The 19,260-nt window shown below is 48.9% G+C and overlaps 2 protein-coding genes across 4 annotated transcripts in view; one reads left to right on the top strand and one right to left on the bottom strand.

The window, feature by feature from the left end:
* mrpl43 (mitochondrial ribosomal protein L43) overlaps positions 1–19,260 on the top strand; it is a 163,400-nt gene that overhangs the window by 115,042 nt on the left and 29,098 nt on the right. The window lies entirely within an intron of this gene.
* twnk (twinkle mtDNA helicase) lies at positions 642–19,216 on the bottom strand. 2 transcript variants are annotated; one of them, XM_078223144.1, is made up of 7 exons: positions 18,716–19,203; positions 18,498–18,576; positions 12,710–14,092; positions 8,904–9,144; positions 8,083–8,190; positions 6,128–6,269; positions 642–3,022 (listed from the first exon to the last, which is right to left on the bottom strand). In XM_078223144.1, the coding sequence occupies exons 3-7, from the start codon at positions 14,085–14,087 to the stop codon at positions 2,774–2,776; spliced, it is 2,118 nt and encodes a 705-aa protein (XP_078079270.1). In that variant the 5' UTR covers positions 14,088–14,092; positions 18,498–18,576; positions 18,716–19,203; the 3' UTR covers positions 642–2,773. The 2 variants fall into 2 exon arrangements, with proteins under 2 accessions (XP_078079270.1, XP_078079269.1); XM_078223143.1 differs by lacking the exon at positions 18,498–18,576 and having other exon boundaries at positions 18,716–19,216.

The following is a 19,260-nucleotide window of genomic DNA, read 5'->3' as shown; positions in this document are numbered from 1 at the left end:
CACGAGCCTTCTCTCATCCTCCTCCATCTAATCCTATCAATAGATCCTCCATTCCTTTCTCCCTCAGCCTGCTTCACCTCGAACGTAGTTACATTAACTCACCTCCTCAGTGTTGAGCGTACAGTGGTTAGCACTGCTGCCTCACAGCGCCAGGGACCCGGGTTCAATTCTGGCCTCAGGTCAGTGTGTGTGTGTGTGTGCGGAGTTTGCATGTTCTCCCCGTGTCTGCATGGGTTTCCTCCGGGTGCTCCGGTTTTCTCCCACAGTCCAAAGATGTGCAGGTTAAGTGGATTGGCCACCTCATGGTAAGATTGCCCCAGAGTGTCCCGAGACGATAGATTAACCATGGTAAATGTGTGGGGCTATGGGGGGGGGGGGGGGGCATGGTAAATGTGTGGGGCTATGGGGGGGGGGGCGGCCTAGGTAAGATACTCTTTTGGAGAGTTGGTGTCGTCTTGATGGGCCGAATGGCTCACTTGTGCACTGTGGGGATTCTATGGTTCTTCCTTGGCATAGAGTTTCAGATTCTCACCATCCTTTTTAGGTCAAGATATTTCTCCTGATTTGCTGGTTGGATATATTAGTTACCTTACATTGGTGACAAAGCGCTACAGTTCCAAAGAATTTTAAAAGTCGGCAGTGGATTTTGTTTCATTTTATAACAAAGAGTGGCATCAGAAATCCATGGACTACAGTAAAATTCCTATAGGCAAAGTAACTTGGTAATAGAGTTTGTACAATTCATTCTAACACATAGCAGCACAGTGCAAATAAAACATGATACAGTGTTTAAAAAATTCAACACCAAAAATAATTCGAATGAAGTTGAACGCAAACATTAATCATCTCTTCAGAACTTCCATGATCCTTAGATGTATATACATGGTTACTGCGGTCGCACCTATCACAGGATTCAGGGTGGAAACAACTATACAGCCTTAAACAGCAACAGTGAGCAGTCGATAGGCCTCACAGCCACTGTGATAGGAATGGGAAGCAGAATTCAATGCATTCCAGCCACATCGACAGATGCAGTCAGGGGCAAATCCATTCCTTGAGCAGCAAGAAATGCCCAGGCCTCCTCCTGTCACTCTTGCCCGAAGGCAGGTCAACAGGATGGAGTTTATTTTCAGATCATCATTAAAAAAAATCTCCAGGCTCCAACAGAGGAACTATTGTGTGCTTTGGTAAACATGGAGGTAGTTGGTGAAGTTAGAATCTCCGCTGGGACATGCACACATACTACATAGACAGATACACACACAACATACAAAGGACACATACACACACACACACACGTATACAGATAGACATGGACAGAAACATTCAGAGACACACACGCACACAGGAGACAAGACATATACACACGCACATACAGAGACACATATACACGCAAACACACATTCAGAACTAGATACTCAGAGTTAGACATATACACGCACACATTCAAAGACAGGCACACACATAGCACTACATTCTGCACTCTCTCCTTTCCTTCTCGATGAACAGTATGCTTTGTCTGTATAGCGCGCAAGAAACAATACTTTTCACTGTATACTAACGCATGTGACAATAATAAATCACATCAGCATCAAATCAAATATGAAAATACATGCAGACATAAACTCACGCACACACGACAGACATACAAACACACATACATGCGCAGATCGACAGACCTGTACTGAGACACACAGAGACAGACATATACATGCACACATTCAAAGACATATACACATACACATGCAGAGACAAATACACACACACAGATGCATACACATGCATATAGAGACAAACACATACATGTGTACACACATACACACACACACACACACACATACACATACACACACACAACAAAGGGGCACATCCAGAAAGAATTCAGTTTTCAAATAAGAGGAAATGCTGAACACGGTTGCCAGTTTAGGTGGTTTCTGTGGAGTGAGGAAGTAAGTTCCTGTTGTAGGTCAGTCAATGATCTTTCCTACATTCCGTTCCGAAGGAAAATCATGGAGCGGAACGGTTAGCTCTGTTTCCCTCTCCACAGATACCGCCTAACCCATCGAATGTTTCCAGCAGTTTCCGTTGTCATTCCAGATTTCCAGCATCCGCAGTATTTAGCTCCTCATTTCCAAATGGCTTTTTTTTTTATAAAGTTGAAACTGGAGTTGACGGGGATGTAAGATTATAAAATTGTGGGTTTAGAAACAGGCTGTATTCAGTCAATAAATCTCGTAGTTAGGTTCCCATGAATAATAAAAAAAGGACATTTAATTTCAAGCATCATAATGGTTTTTTCTTTGTCAGTCAGTTAGTTGGCACACATCAATCCTGTGAACTCCAAATTCAGTCTGTCCCTCTCATTGTCGTGTTTAGGGTAAACTCTAACAATTATAACAGTGATGACAATTCAGAAGTCGTCCATTGGTTGTAAAGCACTTTGGGACATCCTGAGGTTGTGACAGGCGTCAAACTCCAGAACAAAGTGAATGCCTTCAACTCGCTTGGAGGGATAATTTTGGGAGGGTCTTTGGGTAGGTCTGCGGGACAGAGCACAGGTTTAGGTTGAAGGCAGATCAATATTAGCTGCCACTTAAGCAATCCCGAGTCTCCTGATTTGTTTTAAAAAGTTCTGTGTGCCTCTGAGGCACAGCTGACCTCAGCGATCCCGCAGTGTTAAAACAGCAGAAAACCTGAGCAGAGGGGAGTCCAGGCCCGTGGTGTCCATGACGACTCTCCCCCTCTCGCGGGAGAGGGACCCCCTCCGCCGACCTCACTTTTTCTCTTTGGCGTTGCCGGACTTCCCAGACTGCTCTGGGGTGGCGTCATCCTCCTTCACCTTCCGCAGCTTGGCACGCCCCTTGACGGGCGAGAAGGTGAGAGAGGCCTTCTTGAACTCCAGCGGAAAGATGCCCAGGTCTCCGTCAAAGCGGTTCTTCGCCACCTGCAGGTAGCGCTTGCCCTGACCCGAGGCCAGCTTCTTGTCTTGCAGAATGAGCACGTTGTCAGCTTCCTGACTGGCCTGGGAGACGAGAGACAATGTGAGGGGGTTTCAGCATTTTCTGTACACCCCCCCCCCCCCTTCCCCACAAACCCCATCATCTCAGAAAAACCAACAGTCCCAAGTTATAAATACCGAAAAGCAAGAAGATTTGGTTTAAAAGTTTATTTATTAGTGTCACAAGTAGGCTTACATTAACAATGCAATGAAGTTACTGTGAAAATCCCCTGGTCGCCACACTCCGGTGCCTGGTTGGGTACACCGATGGAGAATTTAGCACAGTTAATTGGTGGAGTAGTGGATGAGGTGGAGGGCTGTTGTAGGCTGCAAAGAGACATAGATAGGATGCAAAGCTGGGCTGAAAAATGGCAAATGGAGTTTAACCCTGATAAATGTGAGGTGATTCATTTTGGTAGGACAAATTTAAATGTGGATTACAGGGTCAAAGGTAGGGTTCTGAAGACTGTGGAGGAACAGAGAGATCTTGGGGTCCATATCCACAGATCTCTAAAGGTTGCCACTCAAGTGGATAGAGCTGTGAAGAAGGCCTGTAGTGTGTTAGCTTTTATTAACAGGGGGTTGGAGTTTAAGAGCCGTGGGGTTATGCTGCAACTGTACAGGACCTTGGTGAGACCACATTTGGAATATTGTGTGCAGTTCTGGTCACCTCACTATAGGAAGGATGTGGAAGCGCTGGAAGGAGTGCAGAGGAGATTTACCAGGATGCTGCCTGGTTTGGAGGGTAGGTCATATGAGGAAAGGTTGAGGGAGCTAGGGCTATTCTCTCTGGAGCGGAGGAGGCTGAGGGGAGACTTAATAGAGGTGTATAAAATGATGAAGGGGATAGATAGAGTGAACGTTCAAAGACTATTTCCTCGGGTGGATGGAGCTATTACAAGGGGGCATAACTATAGGGTTCGTGGTGGGAGATACAGGACGGATATCAGAGGTAGGTTCTTTACGCAGAGAGTGGTTGGGGTGTGGAATGGACTGCCTGCAGTGATAGTGGAGTCAGACACTTTAGAAACATTTAAGCGGTTATTGGATAGGCACATGGAGCACACCAGGATGATAGGGAGTGGGATAGCTTGATCTTGGTTTCAGATAAAGCTCGGCACAACATCGTGGGCCGAAGGGCCTGTTCTGTGCTGTACTGTTCTATGTTCTATGTTCTTAATGCGCCTAACCAGCACATCTTTCGGACTGTGGGGAAAATTGGGTGGCACGGTGGCACAGTGGTGAGCACTGTTGCCTCACAGCACCAGGAACCCGGGTTCGATTCCTGGCTTGGGTCACTGTCTGTGTGGAGTCTGCACGTTCTCCCCGTGTCTGCGTGGGTTTCCTCCGGGTGCTCTGGTTTCCGCCCACAGTCCGAGCGACGTGCCGGTTAGGTACATTGTCCATGTTAAATTCTCCCTCAGTGTACCCGAACAGGTGCCGGAATGTGGTGACTAGGGGATTTTCACAGTAACTTCATCGCAGTGTTAACGTAAGCCTTACTTGTGAAAAAATAAATAAACTTTACTTTTTTTTACTTTAACTGGAGCACCGGGAGGAAACCCACGCAGACATGGGGAGAATGTGCAGACTCCACACAGACAGTGCCCCAAGCTGGAAATCAAACCTCGATCCCTGGCGCTGTGAGGCTGCAGTGCTAACCACTGTGCCACCGACTGGCGATTTACCATGGCTAATCCACCTCATCTGCACATCTTTGGACACTAAGAGGCAATTTAGCACGGCCAACTAATATTTGGAGTGTGGGAGGAAACCGGAGCACCCAGAGGAAACCCACGCAGACACGGGGAGAACGTGCAGACTCCGCACAGACAGTGACCCGAGGCTGGAATTGAACCTGGGTCCCTGGCGCTGTGAGGCCGCAGTGCTAACCATTGTGCCACCGTGCTGCCCAATGGGATTAAAGGTCAGGGACACCTTCAACCTCAAAATATTAAATCCAGACTGGAAAAAACGCTTTGGAATTCGGAAAACATCAAGAGGGTTTTCATGAGGTAATCGGGTGGGGGGCAATTATTTTCCATGGGGGCAGGAGATTAGGTAAATAGAGGGCATCAATTGAAGATCGATGACCAGAAAAACGAAGGTAGACTGAGGGGAGAATTTGGGTTTTTTTGTGTCTTTAGGATATGGAATGTCCAATCAGAAAGCCCGGGGAATCCAGAAGAGCTCTTAAAGGGGATTAATACTGGATCAAAAATCATCTTAAAAGCATTGGGGCAAGTGAAAAGAAATGGAATTATGTGAAAAGCTCTTTCAAAAAGAGGTGACACAGGGACAACAAACATGTAGACCAAGGTCAGGAAGGAAACGGAATTTTAGTTGGAAGCATGAGGAATCTAGCTCTGTTAACACTGCCCAAATTGCAATGGCAATTTCACATGACCCTCTTTGCAGTGGTGTTGTTAGCACAGGAGGCTTATTTTGTGATACCAATGTTGATTAGACCAAGGACGGATCGTGGAGCTGGACTCGCGGGTGCGGGAGACCACATTCAGGGTGGGAGGGTTGTGGTGACCAGCCTGTCACCTTCTGAGGGAGTGTTGATAATGGGCGGGTGGAGGGGGGGGGGGGGGGAAACAGAGGCTCCAGGACAGGCCAGCGGGGTAGGGGCTCACCGGCAGCTCTGTCGGACAAAATGGGAAAAGGGAGCGGAGGTTGCGCCAAATGGCGGGAGAGGGGAGGGCAGGTCTGAGAAATGGTGGGGGGGGGGGGGGGGGGGGTGCAGGGCCCAGGCAGCTGAAGCACCGACTCCCCTCTGGCAAGGGATGGGGTGGAGGGGGTGCGGGGAGGGAGGGAATGACGAGCCAGAGGGGGAGGAGTAGCGAGATCTCAGGGAGTTGCGGGCTGCAGAGATGGCTGAGGGTGGGGGAAGAGGGATCTGTACACAAGAGAGCCAGCTGCCGATGTTAGTCAGTGAGTTCTGGGGGGTGGCGGGGGCGGTGGTGGGTGATGTTAGGTGAATGGGATTTGGTACGAGTCATGAAATGGGCAGCAAACATTTTGGAGGAATGAGACACAGTCGGTGATTCACAGCAAATCGTCACTGACCGAGCTCACGACCCCTTTGTGAAATTAAATGTTTTTTTTTTGTGACGTCCAACTTGCCTTGGCTGTTCCAAAGATTGAAGCTGTCTGCAGTTCCTTGTCGTCCTCCTCCTTTCTGGGATGGATGACGAGGGTCACGTGGCAACTGTTGTCTGTAGCAAACTTCCGAAATGTCCCAACAATATAATCCTGCGCAGAAAACCTGGGGTGTGAAGACAGCATTTTAGTTCATGCAAGTTGAAACCACAGGGAAACACTTGCCCAGTCACTCGGGGTTCTCTCTGCTCCTCGAGCTTGGGGGAAGGGTGGGGGAGGTCCAGAAACAAGGGAGGGGTATAAATTTAAAAGTGGAGTTGGGGCGAGGTCAAGTCAGGAAGCACTTCTTTACACAAAGACTACTGGAAATCTGGACCTCTCCGGCCTCAAGTGCGCAGTTGGTCAATTGAAAGGTTCAAGGCGGAGATTGATAAATTTTGTCATGTTAGAAATGTGGAGCTATCGTAGGTAAAACGGACTACAGGTTAACTCTGATCTAACTAAATGGCAAAGCAGGTTTGAGGGGCTGAATGGCCTTCTTCTCTTCCTTTGTTCCCAGAAACATAGGAAACAGGAGTAGGCCATTCGTCCCATAGATCCAATTCCGCCATTCAACTAAATCATGGCCGATCTTCTACCTCAGTATGCAATTATCCCTGACTATCCTCATACCCCTGATGTTTTTAATATCTAGGAACCTATCCATCTCTGTCTTAAATATACTCAATGACTGAGCCTCCACAGCCCTCAGGGACACAGCATCCCAAAGATTCACCACCCTCTGAATGAGGAAATTCCTCCTCCCCCCCCCCAGTCCTGTCTGACCTACCCCTTATTCTGTGTTCCCTGGATCGGGACCCAGGATCATCCAGACTCGAAGCATTGGCTCTATTCTCTCTTCACAGATGCTGTCAGGCCCGCTGAGATTCTCTGTTGTAGTAATCCAGAGACCCAGGGTAATGCTCTGTGAACATGAGTTCAAATCCCACTACGGCCACTGGCAGACTTTCAATTCAATTAATTAGTCCCTGCGGTAGGGACCATGGAACTATCAGTGATTGCTGTAATCAGGGAAGGAAATCTGCCGTCCTTACCCGGTCTGGCCTACACGTGATCTTAGGCCTACACGTGATCCTAGACCCACAGCAATGTGGTTGACTCTTAACTGCCCTTCGAAATGATCTGGGAAAGCCACTCAGTTCAAGGGGCAATTAGGGGTGGGCCACAAATGCTGGCGACGCCCACATCCCATGATAATATTTTTTTTTAAATGGTGGTGCTGATCGAAGTTGTGGAGGATGATGGAATACAGGAGTGAAACAAAGTTAAGGATGCAGGGATTTGGGGGTGTGGGGTCTCAATGGGTCACAGTGGCCAGACTTAGAACTTCAAGTAGCAACAAATCCTCCTGATCTGTCAAACTGTGTTCCCATCTTTTTCTACGTGTTTATGGGATGTGCAGGTCGCTGTCTGGAGTCACATGCAGGCCAGACCGGGTAAGATTTCCTTCCTTAAAGAACATCAGTGAACCAGATGAGTTTTTAGGGGAATCGACAATGGTTTCATGGTCATCGTTAAGACTTTTAATCCCAGATTTTTACTGAATTCAAATTTCACCATCTGAATATGGCTGACTCTTAACTGCCCTCCGAAATGACTGATAAAGACACTCAGTTCAAGGGCAATTAGGGATGGGCAACAAACGTTGGCCCAGCCAGTGACACCCACATCCAATAAATCAAAGAAATGATACATTCTGAGCAGAGATGGGGAAATCTTTGGGGTTGAGGAGACCAAGGAAAAGCGATTAAGGCAGTTTCCACTAGGTTTTAGAAGGACACCGACATAAAATATACAGCTCGAGAGAACACGTGCGATATAGGGCGGGTGCTAAAATCTCGATGCAAGGGTTGTAGAAAAGAACAAGATATCGACATCACGATTTGTCCCGTGTTTTCTTTCAAAAGAGGAATCATTACTTGTCAACAGAAAGATGTTCCTGTCCCATCATGAACTGCAGGTTGTCTATCACAATGTGGCTGATGTCGTACATGTACACTGCATGTTGCATCGTGTCGATAACTGACCTACACAACAGAGAGAAACCTCGTTAAAGTCGCACCGATCGTCAGGCTATATAAAGCAGTGCTGCAGAGAGACGCTGGCTAGGGCTGGATCAAAGACCATGACAAACATGAAACCTCCCATTAGGTTCAACACGCCCAGTTCCTTAAACCGTTCTCCACTCCACCAGCCGGCCTTTTCACCATTGTCCCCATTCCCGTCTCGCGGCAGAGACGTGCGCGCGAAGACCAGAGAAGCTGGGATTGTCCTCCTGAGAGCCCGGAAGGTTAAGGAGAGATTTGATAAAGGGCGAGGGGGACAACCTTGCCGGGATGCTCTTTCAGAGGGTCGGTGCAAACTCAATGGGCCGAATGGCCTCTTTCTGCACTGTAGGAATTCTATGGTTAAGTAGAGTTGCAACGAGCTGTGTGAAAGGGTGTGGAAGCTGCTTCCCCTGACACACTAAGGGGCAACTTAGCACGGCCAATCCACCTAATCTGCACATCTTTGGAGTGTGGGAGGAAACCGGTAACACAGCATTCTGTAAATAAACCTATCGTCAAGGAAGGTATCAGCCTCTAGTTTCATATTTCACCAATTGGCTTGCGGTCAGTTACCTATTTCCTGTCTGGGTGTAACATTTTACTTAATAACTCTCCTGTGAGGCACCTTGGGACATGTTAAAGAGGCTAAATAAATACAGGCCGTAGTTTATCCGGATCACCGAATACTTTACTTGATGCTGTGCTGCCCATGAAACGTCATGAAGAAAAGCGGCAGGTTCTCAAATTTGTCGGCCCACTCATCGTAGTTCTCCAGCTGATCGTCCAGGCGTTGCATCGCAAACTGGGTCAGCATGATCTTGGCCAGCCGGACGTTGTTGATCTCGAAGCTTCCCCACAGGGTGTTCACCCCTTGGATACAGAGGTCCAGAGCGCACTCGCTGATAAAGGTCGTCTTCCCGCTGCCTGTAGGGCCTGTTTGAGAAGAAAGGCAGGTGGTTTATGATGAGGCCTGATCACAGCCGGTTGCCACGGGTTACCCGATCCCCACCACACTGAGCCCCGACGGACAAACGCAGCGCCGTACTGATCTCCAACTCAACCTCAAACATGGGTCATAGTTTGAGGATAAGGGGTAAATGTTAGCATTAATTTCTAGAGGGCTGGAATACAAGAGCAGGGATGTACTGCTGAGGCTGTATAAGACTCTGGTCAGACCCCATTTGGAATACTGTGAACAGTTTTGGGCCCCGTATCTAAGGAAGGGTGTGTTGGCCTTGGAAAGGATCCAGAGGAGGTTCACAAGAATGATCCAGGAACAAAGGGTCTGTCATATGAGGAGTGGTTGAGGACTCTGGGTCTGTACTCGTTGGCGTTTAGAAGGATGAGGGGGTATCTAATTGAAACTTACAGAATACTGAGAGGGCTAGATAGAATGGACATGGAGAGGATGTTTCCACTAGTGGGAGAGACTAGAACTCGAGGGCACAACATCAGAGTGAAGGGACGCTCCTTAAAACTGAGATAAGGAGGAATTTGTTCAGCCAGAGAGTGGTGAATCCGTGGAACTCTTTGCCGCAAAAGGCTGTGGAGGCCAGGTCAATGAGTGTCTTTAAGACAGAGATAGAAAGGTTCTTGATCAATAAGGGGATCAAGGGTTACGGGGCGAAGGCAGGAGAACGGGGAAGAGAATTATATCAGCCATGATTGAATGGAGGAGCAGACTCGATGGGCCGAATGGTCTAATTCTGCTTCTATATCTATGGTTAACCTTTCAGAACTGAGGTGAGGAGAAACTTCTTCACCCAGAGGGTGGTGAATGTGTAGAATTCACGACCACAGAAAGTAGTTGAGGTCAAAACGTTGCCTGATTTCAAAAAGAAATTAGATATCGCTCTTGGGGCGAAAGGGATCAAGGGATATGGGGGGGAAGGGGGGATCAGGATATTGAATTTGATGATCAGCCATGATCAAAACGAATGGCAGATCAGGCTCGAAGGGCCTACTCTTGCTTCTATTTGCTGTATTTCTATGTCGTGGTTTTGAGTTCCATTCCAAAGAACTCAGCACAAAACGTAAGCCAATAACATTCCGTGCTGCACTGAGCGAGTGCTTTTGGATTGGGCATTTAAACCTCAGTCCCCTAAGGTCATGTTATCTACATGAACGAGGAGATGGGGCCCCGGTTTCATGTAAAAGACGACACAGTGGGCCGTGCAGCACTCCCTCAGTACCGCACTGAAATCTCAGTCTAGGTCGAGTCCCAAAGTGGGCCTCGAACCCACAACCTTCTGACTCTATGGGCGGGATTTTCCGCCGGTGGAAGGGACCTGCCATTGGCCAGCGGCAGGCTCGCCAGGTCCCACCGACATCCACAGGGTTTTGCTTGTACCGTACCCTCTACCGCCAGTGGGAAGAGCCAGAAAATGTGGGTCCAAAACAGCTGTGCTACCGAGGGAAAACACAAGCTCATGGCAGGATGGGGAAGCTGTACATATTTACTCAGGCTAACCGCAGCTGAAGGCGGGGGGACAGTGAGTGACTGACCCACACCACATTTAGACAATAATTCAGTTTCAGTTAATAGAAGAATAGGAACTCTACTTTAAATTAGCCTAAAATCTGTACGCAAATGTTTCCAAATTATATTTGTACCAAACTGACTCTTAATGCGGGATTTTCTGGCCACGTTCGCCCTGAAACCGGAAAATCCCTTTCCGTGGTCCGCCCCTCGCCCGCTCCAAATCCCGTGGTGGGCGGAATGGGAAAATTCACCCTTAAACTCCAGGCTAGGTTCTGAAATCATAGAAACCCTACAGTACAGAAAGAGGCCATTCGGCCCATCGAGTCTGCACCGACCACAATCCCACCCAGGCCCTACACTCTTATCCCTACATATTTACCCACTAATCCCTCTAACCTACGCATCTCAGTCCACTAAGGGCAATTTTAACTTGACCAATCAACCTAACCCGCACATCTTTGGACTGTGGGAGGAAACCGGAGCACCCGGAGGAAACCCACGCAGACACGAGGAGAATGTGCAAATTCCACACAGACAGTGACCCAAGCCGGGAATCGAACCCAGGTCCCTGGAGCTGTGAAGCAGCAGTGCTAACCACTGTGCTACCATGTCGCCCAAAGTTTGGGAACTACTTTTAGCTAAACCCTGCTCTTGTTCTAAGAACCCCTAACTCAACCCACCCAGGTTGCCATCATTACTCAGTGGTGGCCCAGTCGCCTCTGGGTCATCATCTATGCGGACAGTCCAGTGCAGGACAGAGTGAGTGCTGCACTGTCAGAGGCACCACCTTGCAGGTGACACTATAATCCCCAGGCTCTGTGCTCTCAGGTGAGGGTATCGGATCCCCAAAGCAGTATTTCAAAAAAAAGAGCAGGGGAGGTTCCCTGGAGTCCTGGTCAATATCCATCCCTCACTCAACCTCACTGAAAGCAGACTCTCTGGTCATCGGATTTTTGCTGTTTGTGGGAGCTTGCTGTGCGAAAACTGGGTGCTACATTTCCTAAGTTACGACAGTGACTTCATCGGTTGTAAAAGCACTTCTGGAGGCTGTGAAAACATAGAACGGTACAGCACAGGAAAAGGCCCTTTGGCCCACGATGTTGTGCCAAGGATGACATCAAATTAAACTAATTCCCTGGGGCACAGGTAGCACAGTGGTTAGCACTGCTGCTTCACAGCGCCAGGGACCCGGGTTCGATTCCCAGCTTGGGTCACTGTCTTTGTGGAGTTTGCACATTGTCCCCGTGTCTGCGTGGGTTTCCTCCGGGTGCTCCGGTTTCCTCCCACAGTCCAAAGATGTGCGGGTTTAGCATGGATTAGCCATGCTAAATTCTCCTCGAGTGTACCCAAATAGGTGCTGGATTGTGGCGACTAGGGGATTTTCACAGTAACTTCATTGCAGTGTGAGTGTAAGCCTACTTGTGACACTAATAAATAAACGTTAAACTTTCTGCCTGCGCTTGGTCTGTATCCCTCTATTCCTTACATATCCGTGTGCTTATCTAAAAACCCCTTAAACGCCTCTATCATAACTGCCTCCACCACCAGCGCCAGACACCTACCACCCTCTGTATAAAAAACTTGCCCCTCACATCTCCTTTGAACTTTTCCCCCCTCTCACCTTAAGTGCGTGCCCTCTACTATTAGACATTTCAACTCTGTGAAAAAGATTCTGACTGTCAACCCTATCTATGCCTCTCATAATTTTATAGACTTCAATCAGGTCTCCCTTCAGCCTCTGCCGCTCCGGAGAAAACAACCCTAGTTTGCCCAGCCTCTGCTTATAGTTCATACCCTTGAATCCAGGCAGCATCCTGGTAAACCTCTTCTGCACCCTCGCCAAAGCCTCCACATCCTGGCGACCAGAATTGAATTCTATACTCTTAAGTGCGGCCTAACAAAAAAGAATGCATTCGGCAAGCAAGCTCATGACCAAATGGAAATGTGCAGATATCCATTCGCCAGCAGGGGTGTGACGGAGATTTGTGATGGCGTTCAGGATCGCGGCTACAATACCTGTGAAAACGGTGAGTTCCCCTTTGCGGTGCCCCTTGAGGAGTTTGTTCAAATCAGGAAACCTCTGCCATTTGATGCCGGAGACCTGGTCGACGTTGGCCAACTCCCCAAAGACGTCGTCCCGCAGCTGGCGGAAGGAGATGATGGACTTGTGACTGGCAGGGATGGCACTCTTCACAATCTTACCGAGGTTGAGGCCCAGGGCCAGAGCCTCCTGGGGGCAAGGCTGATGGTCACCCGGCCGCACCAGGAAGCACCGCTTCACGTTCAGCTTGCGGGCAAAGATCTTGGAGGCCTCCCAGGAGAGGAGGTCACTGCCCAGCCACAGGGTGATCCTCTTAAACTGCTCCAGGTACGGCAGGAGCAAGGGGGGCAGGCAGCTCACCCCCCTGGGCAGGGAGACGCAGGGCAGGCCAGTGGCGGTGGTCACCGCGAGGCAGTCCGTTTCCTTCCCGGTCAGGACCAGCGCTGTATCCTTCCTCGTCAGGACGTGGAGGCCAAAGAGGTTGTGATAGCTGCTGGGTTTTGGCAGGGTGTTCGCCACATACTTGACCTGGCGGCCATCTTGTTCGGCTGAAAGCAGCTTTAACCCTTTCAGGCTCGAATCCCTCCAATTAAACCAGGGGAACACCAAGCTTTTGGTGGGCTTGAAGTACTTCACACTCAGCTTTTTCAGAGTCAGGTCGGGAACCTTTGTGATCCCAAACATGGCTTTGACCAGTTGCGCCTCCTCATCCTCCACGTCAGCAAAGGCCATCGCTTTGTTCCAGATCTGCTGAACCTCCTTCAGGTCCATCTCCTGCTCGCTCAGCTCCCAGTCGCTCTCCGGCACCTTCAGCAGCACATCGGGGCCCAGGTTGTCCCGCCCTTCCTTCTGCATCACTTCCAGGCAGTCCTGGAAGTCCTCCCAGCTGCCCTCCAGCAGGGTCTCCTTGCACAGGAACTGGCCGGTGGTCTTGTCGATGAAGAGGGTGAAGGTTTCCTTCTCCGCCTTGCCCGTGTCGAACACCCGCCCGACGAACAGACTGGGGACGTGGAGGCAGCTGTACCCGTCGTGGAACGGGATGCCCTTCGAGCGGAGGTACTGCCGGATTTCCGTCACCGTCACCGGAGAGAAGGCAGACACGAGGTCGGCTTTTAAGTTCTTGCCTTTGACAGTCCCCTTGGTGCAGAAACGCAGCGAGGGGGTGACGCTGAGGGGGGCGGCGGGCAGGGGGCCTCTCAGCCACGCCAACATCATACGGGACTTTTCCTTCCCAGGGTTAACCGGCGGCACAGTCCATTGCCAGCGGGTGAATACCGCGATGCTATACCATCTTCGTGACAGGTTCGATCCCTGCAGGATCCCACTGGCCGCTCTGCAGCCACAGTAAAACATGTTCTCTGTACAGAGGGGAGAACAAGAGAGTTAAAACAAAAACGGCAACAAACTGCACATCCATAGCGCCTTTAAGATGGCGAAAACACCCCAAGTTACTTCACGGGGGCATGCTCAGGTAAAACTTTCACACTAAGTGGAATATTGTGTGCAGTTCTGGTCACCTCACTATAAGAAGGATGTGGAAGCGCTGGAAAGAGTGCAGAGGAGATTTACCAGGATGCTGCCTGGTTTGGAGGGTAGGTCTTATGAGGAAAGGTTGAGGGAGCTAGGGCTGTTCTCTCTGGAGCGGAGGAGGCTGAGGGGAGACTTAATAGAGGTTTATAAAATGATGAAGGGGATAGATAGAGTGAACGTTCAAAGACTATTTCCTCGGGTGGATGGAGCTATTACAAGGGGGCATAACTATAGGGTTCGTGGTGGGAGATATAGGAAGGATATCAGAGGTAGGTTCTTTACGCAGAGAGTGGTTAGGGTGTGGAATGGACTGCCTGCAGTGATAGTGGAGTCAGACACTTTAGGAACATTTAAGCGGTTATTGGATAGGCACATGGAGCACACCAGGATGATAGGGAGTGGGATAGCTTGATCATGGTTTCAGATAAAGCTCGGCACAACATCGTGGGCCGAAGGGCCTGTTCTGTGCTGTACTGTTCTATGTCTAAGTCTCACAGGGCTTGTTAGGACAAGTGTCCAAAGGCTTAGTCAAGGAGGTAAGTTTTAAGCCGAACTTAGACCATAAGACACAGGAGCAAAAGTAGGCCATTCAGCCCATTGAGTCTGTTCCGCCATTCAATAAGATCATAGAATCCCCGCAGTGCAAAAGGAGGCCATTCAGCCCATCGAGTCTGCGCCGGCAACAATCCCACCCAGGCCCTATCCCCGTAACCCCACACATTTACCCTGCTAATCCCCCTGACACTAAGGGCAATTTATCATGGCCAATCAACCTGACCCGCACATCTTTGGAGTGCGGGAGGAAACCGGAGCACCCGGAGGAAACCCACGCAGATACGGGGAGAACGTGCAAACTCCACACAAACAGTGACCCAAGCCGGGAATCGAACCCGGATCCCTGGCGCTGTGAGGCAGCAGTGCTAACCACTGTGCTACCGTTGGACTTAATGAAGAGAAAGGTTATAGGGAAAGGTGCTCAGAGAGGGACAAACCAACCATGGCTAACCAAGAAGGCTAAGGAGATGATTAAGTTGAAAGAAAAAGCAGATGAGGAGGCAAAAGTCAGAGACAGCCCTGAAGACTGGAATACACTCAGAATTCGGCAAAGAAAGACGAGAAAGATAACAGAGAGAAAATAAACCGTCAGGGCAAACTAGCGAGAATATAACTGATAATAAGAGTTTCTTTAAATATATATAAAAAGGAAGAGAGAGGTCAAAGTGAACATTGGCCTCTTAGAAAATCAATCTGGGGAGATAGTTACAGGGAACAAGGAAATGACAGAGGAGTTAAACAGATATGTTGCATCAATCTTTACGGTGGAAGATAGTTCGAACATCCCATTAATACTAAAGAATATGGGGGAGGAATTAAGTTTAAAGTTTATAAAGTTTAAAGAAAAAGTTTATTTTATTTGTATCACAAGTAGGTTTACATTAACACTGCAGTGAAGTTACTGTGAAAATCCCCTAGTCGCCACACTCCGGCACCTGTTCAGGTAACACTGAGGAAGAATTTAGCATGGCCAATGCACCTCACCAGTACGTCTTTCAGACTGTGGGAGGAAACCGGAGCACCCGGAGGAAACCCACACAGACACGGGGAGAATGTGCAGACTCCGTACAGACAGTGACCCAAGCCGGGAATCGAACCCGGGTCCTTGGCGCTGTGAGGCAGCAATGCTAACCACTGTGCCACCGTGCCATCCTGCGCTGCCATGGAATTTGGCAGTTCCCAGTCAGGGGATTGAACCCTGGTCTCCCGTGTGACAGGCAGGGATACTAATCTCTGCACTAACGAGGAAGTTGCTGTAGGTGGATTTGGCCATGCTAAATCGAACCCAGGACCCTGGCGCTGCGAGGCAGCGGTGCCAACCACCGGGCCGCCCATCATCATAGGACCAGAGAGATGGGGGACAGAGGCCTTGTGTATATTTAAGGCCGAGATAGATTTTTGCTCAGTAAGGCAATCAAGGCTTATGGGGAAAGGGCAGGAAAATGGACAAGAAGAATCGGCCATCATCCTAATGAGTGGCGGGGCAGGCTTGAGAGGCTGAATGGCCTCCTTCTGCACTGTAGGGATTCTAAGATTCAGCCCCTCAAGCCTGAACTGCCACTGAATTAGATCACGGTTTAAGTACCAGAACTCCAAAATCTGAACTTAGAACAGCTGAAGATGTATGGAAAGATGGGTTTAGGCTTTGTACACCTAGCCTCCAGCTCCTTGGTTTAGTCATAGAGTTTCACAGCACAGAAAGAGACCCTTCAGCCCATCGTGTCCCAGGCAGCCCAATGAAGCTCCAGTCGTTTGGAAGCCGAGGGAGAGATAAGGATTCTCCTCCTTGCTGACAAGCAGCTTAGTGTCGGGCACAAGGTTCCGAGTTCAAGACCCACTACAGAATGTCAGCACAGTGGTTAGCACTGCTGCCTCACAGCGCCAGGGACCCGGGTTCCATTCCTGGCTTGGGTCATTGTCTGTGTGGAGTTTGCACGATTGGCCATGCTAAATTGCCCCTTAGTGTCAGGGCGACTGGCTAGGGTAAATGCATGGGGTTATGGGGATACGGCCTGGGTGGGATTGTGGTCGGTGCAGACTCGATGGGCCGAATGGCCTCCTTCTGCACTGTAGGGTTTCCATGATTCTACGAAAAACAAAATCAAGGCTGGCTCCAGTGCAGAGCTGAGGGAGTACTGCACAGTCGGAAATACTGGTTTCAGATGAGGAGTTAAATCAAGGCCATTTAGCCCTTCGAGCCTGCTCCACCATTCATTATGATCATGGCTGATCATTGAATTCAATATCCTGATCCCACCTTCTCCCTTTAGCCCCAATAGCTATATCTAATTTCTTCTTGAAATCAGACAATGTTTTAGCCTCAACTACTTTCTGTGGTAGTGAATTCCACACGGCACGGTAGCACAGTGGTTAGCACTGCTGCTTCACAGCGCCAGGGACCTGGGTCCGGTTCCCAGCTTGGGTCACTGTCTGTGCGGAGTTTGCACAATTCTCCTCATGTCTGCGTGGGTTTCCTCTGGGTGCTCTGGTTTCCTCCCACACTCCGAAAGATGTGCTGGTTAGGGTGCATTGACCCGAACAGGCGCCAGAGTGTGGCGACTAGGGGAATTTCACAGTAACTTCATTGCAGTGTTAATGTAAACTTACTTGTGACTAATAAATAAACTTTAAACATTCACCACCCTCTGAGTGAAGAAATTTCTCCTCACCTCAGTTCTAAACGTTTACCCCTTATCCTCAAACTATGACCCCTAGTTCTGGACTCCCCCACTTTTGGGAACATTTTTTCTGAATCTACCCTGTCTAATCCTGTTAGAACTTTATAAATTTCTATGGGATTCCCTCTCACTCTTCTAAACTCCAGTGAATATAATTCTAACCGATTAATAACCGATATAATCCGACTTAGTCTCTCATATGACAGACCTGCCATCTCAGGAATCAGCCTGGTAAACCTTTGCTGTGCTCCCTCTATAGCAAGGACATCCTTCCTCAAATAAGGACACCAAAACTGCACACAATACTCTGGATGTGGCCTCACCAACACCCTATACAATTGCAGCAAAACATCCCTATCCCTGTCCTCAAATCCCCTTGCTATGAAGACCAACATACCGTTTGCCTTCTTTCCTGCCTGCTGTACCTGCGTGCTTACTTTCAGACACATGAGGACTCCAAGGTCTCACTGAGAATCCGCCTCTCAATTTACACCCATTCAAATAATAATGTCTTCCTATTATTGCTACCAAAGTCGATAACCTCATATTTATCCACATTATAATGCATTTGCCATGCATATTTCCACACACTCAGCATGTCCAAAATCATACTGAAGCATCTCTGCATCCTCCTCACAATTCACCCTCCCACCCAAGTTGATCTTTCTCTACACCCTAGCTATAACTGTAAGACTACATTCTGCACTCTCTCCTTTCCTTCTCTATGAACGGTATGCTTTGTCTGTGTAGCACGCAAGAAACAATACTTTTCACTGTGTACTAATACATGTGACAATAATAAATCAAACCAACTTTGTATCATCTGCAAATTTGGAGATAATACATTAAGTTCCCTCTTACAAATCATTAATACATAGTGAACAGTTGGGGTCCTGGAACCCCACTAGTCACTGACTGCTAATTGGAAAAAGACCCACAGGTCTGGCCACCTATCAGAAAAATTTGTTGCAATCTCTCCTAACTCCCGCCAAGCACTGACCTTGTGCACTCTGCTCCACCCCCTCTTATACACCATATAATCCAGGTTAAGGTTTTCCAGCATTTTCTAATGTCGATAACTGCAACACATTTTAGCAAGATCATGGATTGAGGACAAATAGCAAATGCACTATCTTGCTGCATGAATGCACAATTAAAAGCGATCACCTTCACACCACATTTGGGGGGGGGGGGGGTTGCTCGATCCGGTCACCTTACCTGTAGCGGTTATAACGTTAGCAACGCCGGGGTTGCTGCTGGTCTCATTTCTTCAATAAGCCATCGGCTGCTGTCTTCAGCTTCTTACTGAATGCATTGCAATGGCCCAGCGCCAGTTCATGCAGCCCGGGCACCGGGACAAGAGAGCTTCGTTATGTAGCTACACACACACAATCCGCATGTATTCATGGGGACCAGGGAGCTACTGGCTTCACATGTGTAGCAAACAAGCAATACAGTGTAACAACTCGCAGGTCCGGTCGGCGGCGCGTGCTGCCTGGCTTTAGAACGTTGGCCCGGGGATTTAGAATCTTACCCGGGGATTTGGAATCCTGGCCCGGGGATTCAGAACGTTGGCCTGGGAATTTAGAATCTTGGCCTGGGGATTATGTTGCCTCGCGCTGCCAACCAAAGTAGCAAAAGTGCATCCCTTTGCCCACTGTGTGGATTGCAGGCTGTTTTTTTTTCACTAACCAGCCCCATTGCAACTACCCCCCTCTCCCCTCTATTAATATCTTTTGCAATATTTACCACCCTTTTGTTTC

Source organism: Mustelus asterias, chromosome 11, assembly GCF_964213995.1.
Source record: "Mustelus asterias chromosome 11, sMusAst1.hap1.1, whole genome shotgun sequence".
NCBI lineage: Eukaryota > Metazoa > Chordata > Chondrichthyes > Carcharhiniformes > Triakidae > Mustelus > Mustelus asterias.
The sequence above is the reverse complement of the archived record's forward strand: the minus strand, read 5'-3'. Positions and strand labels throughout refer to the sequence as shown.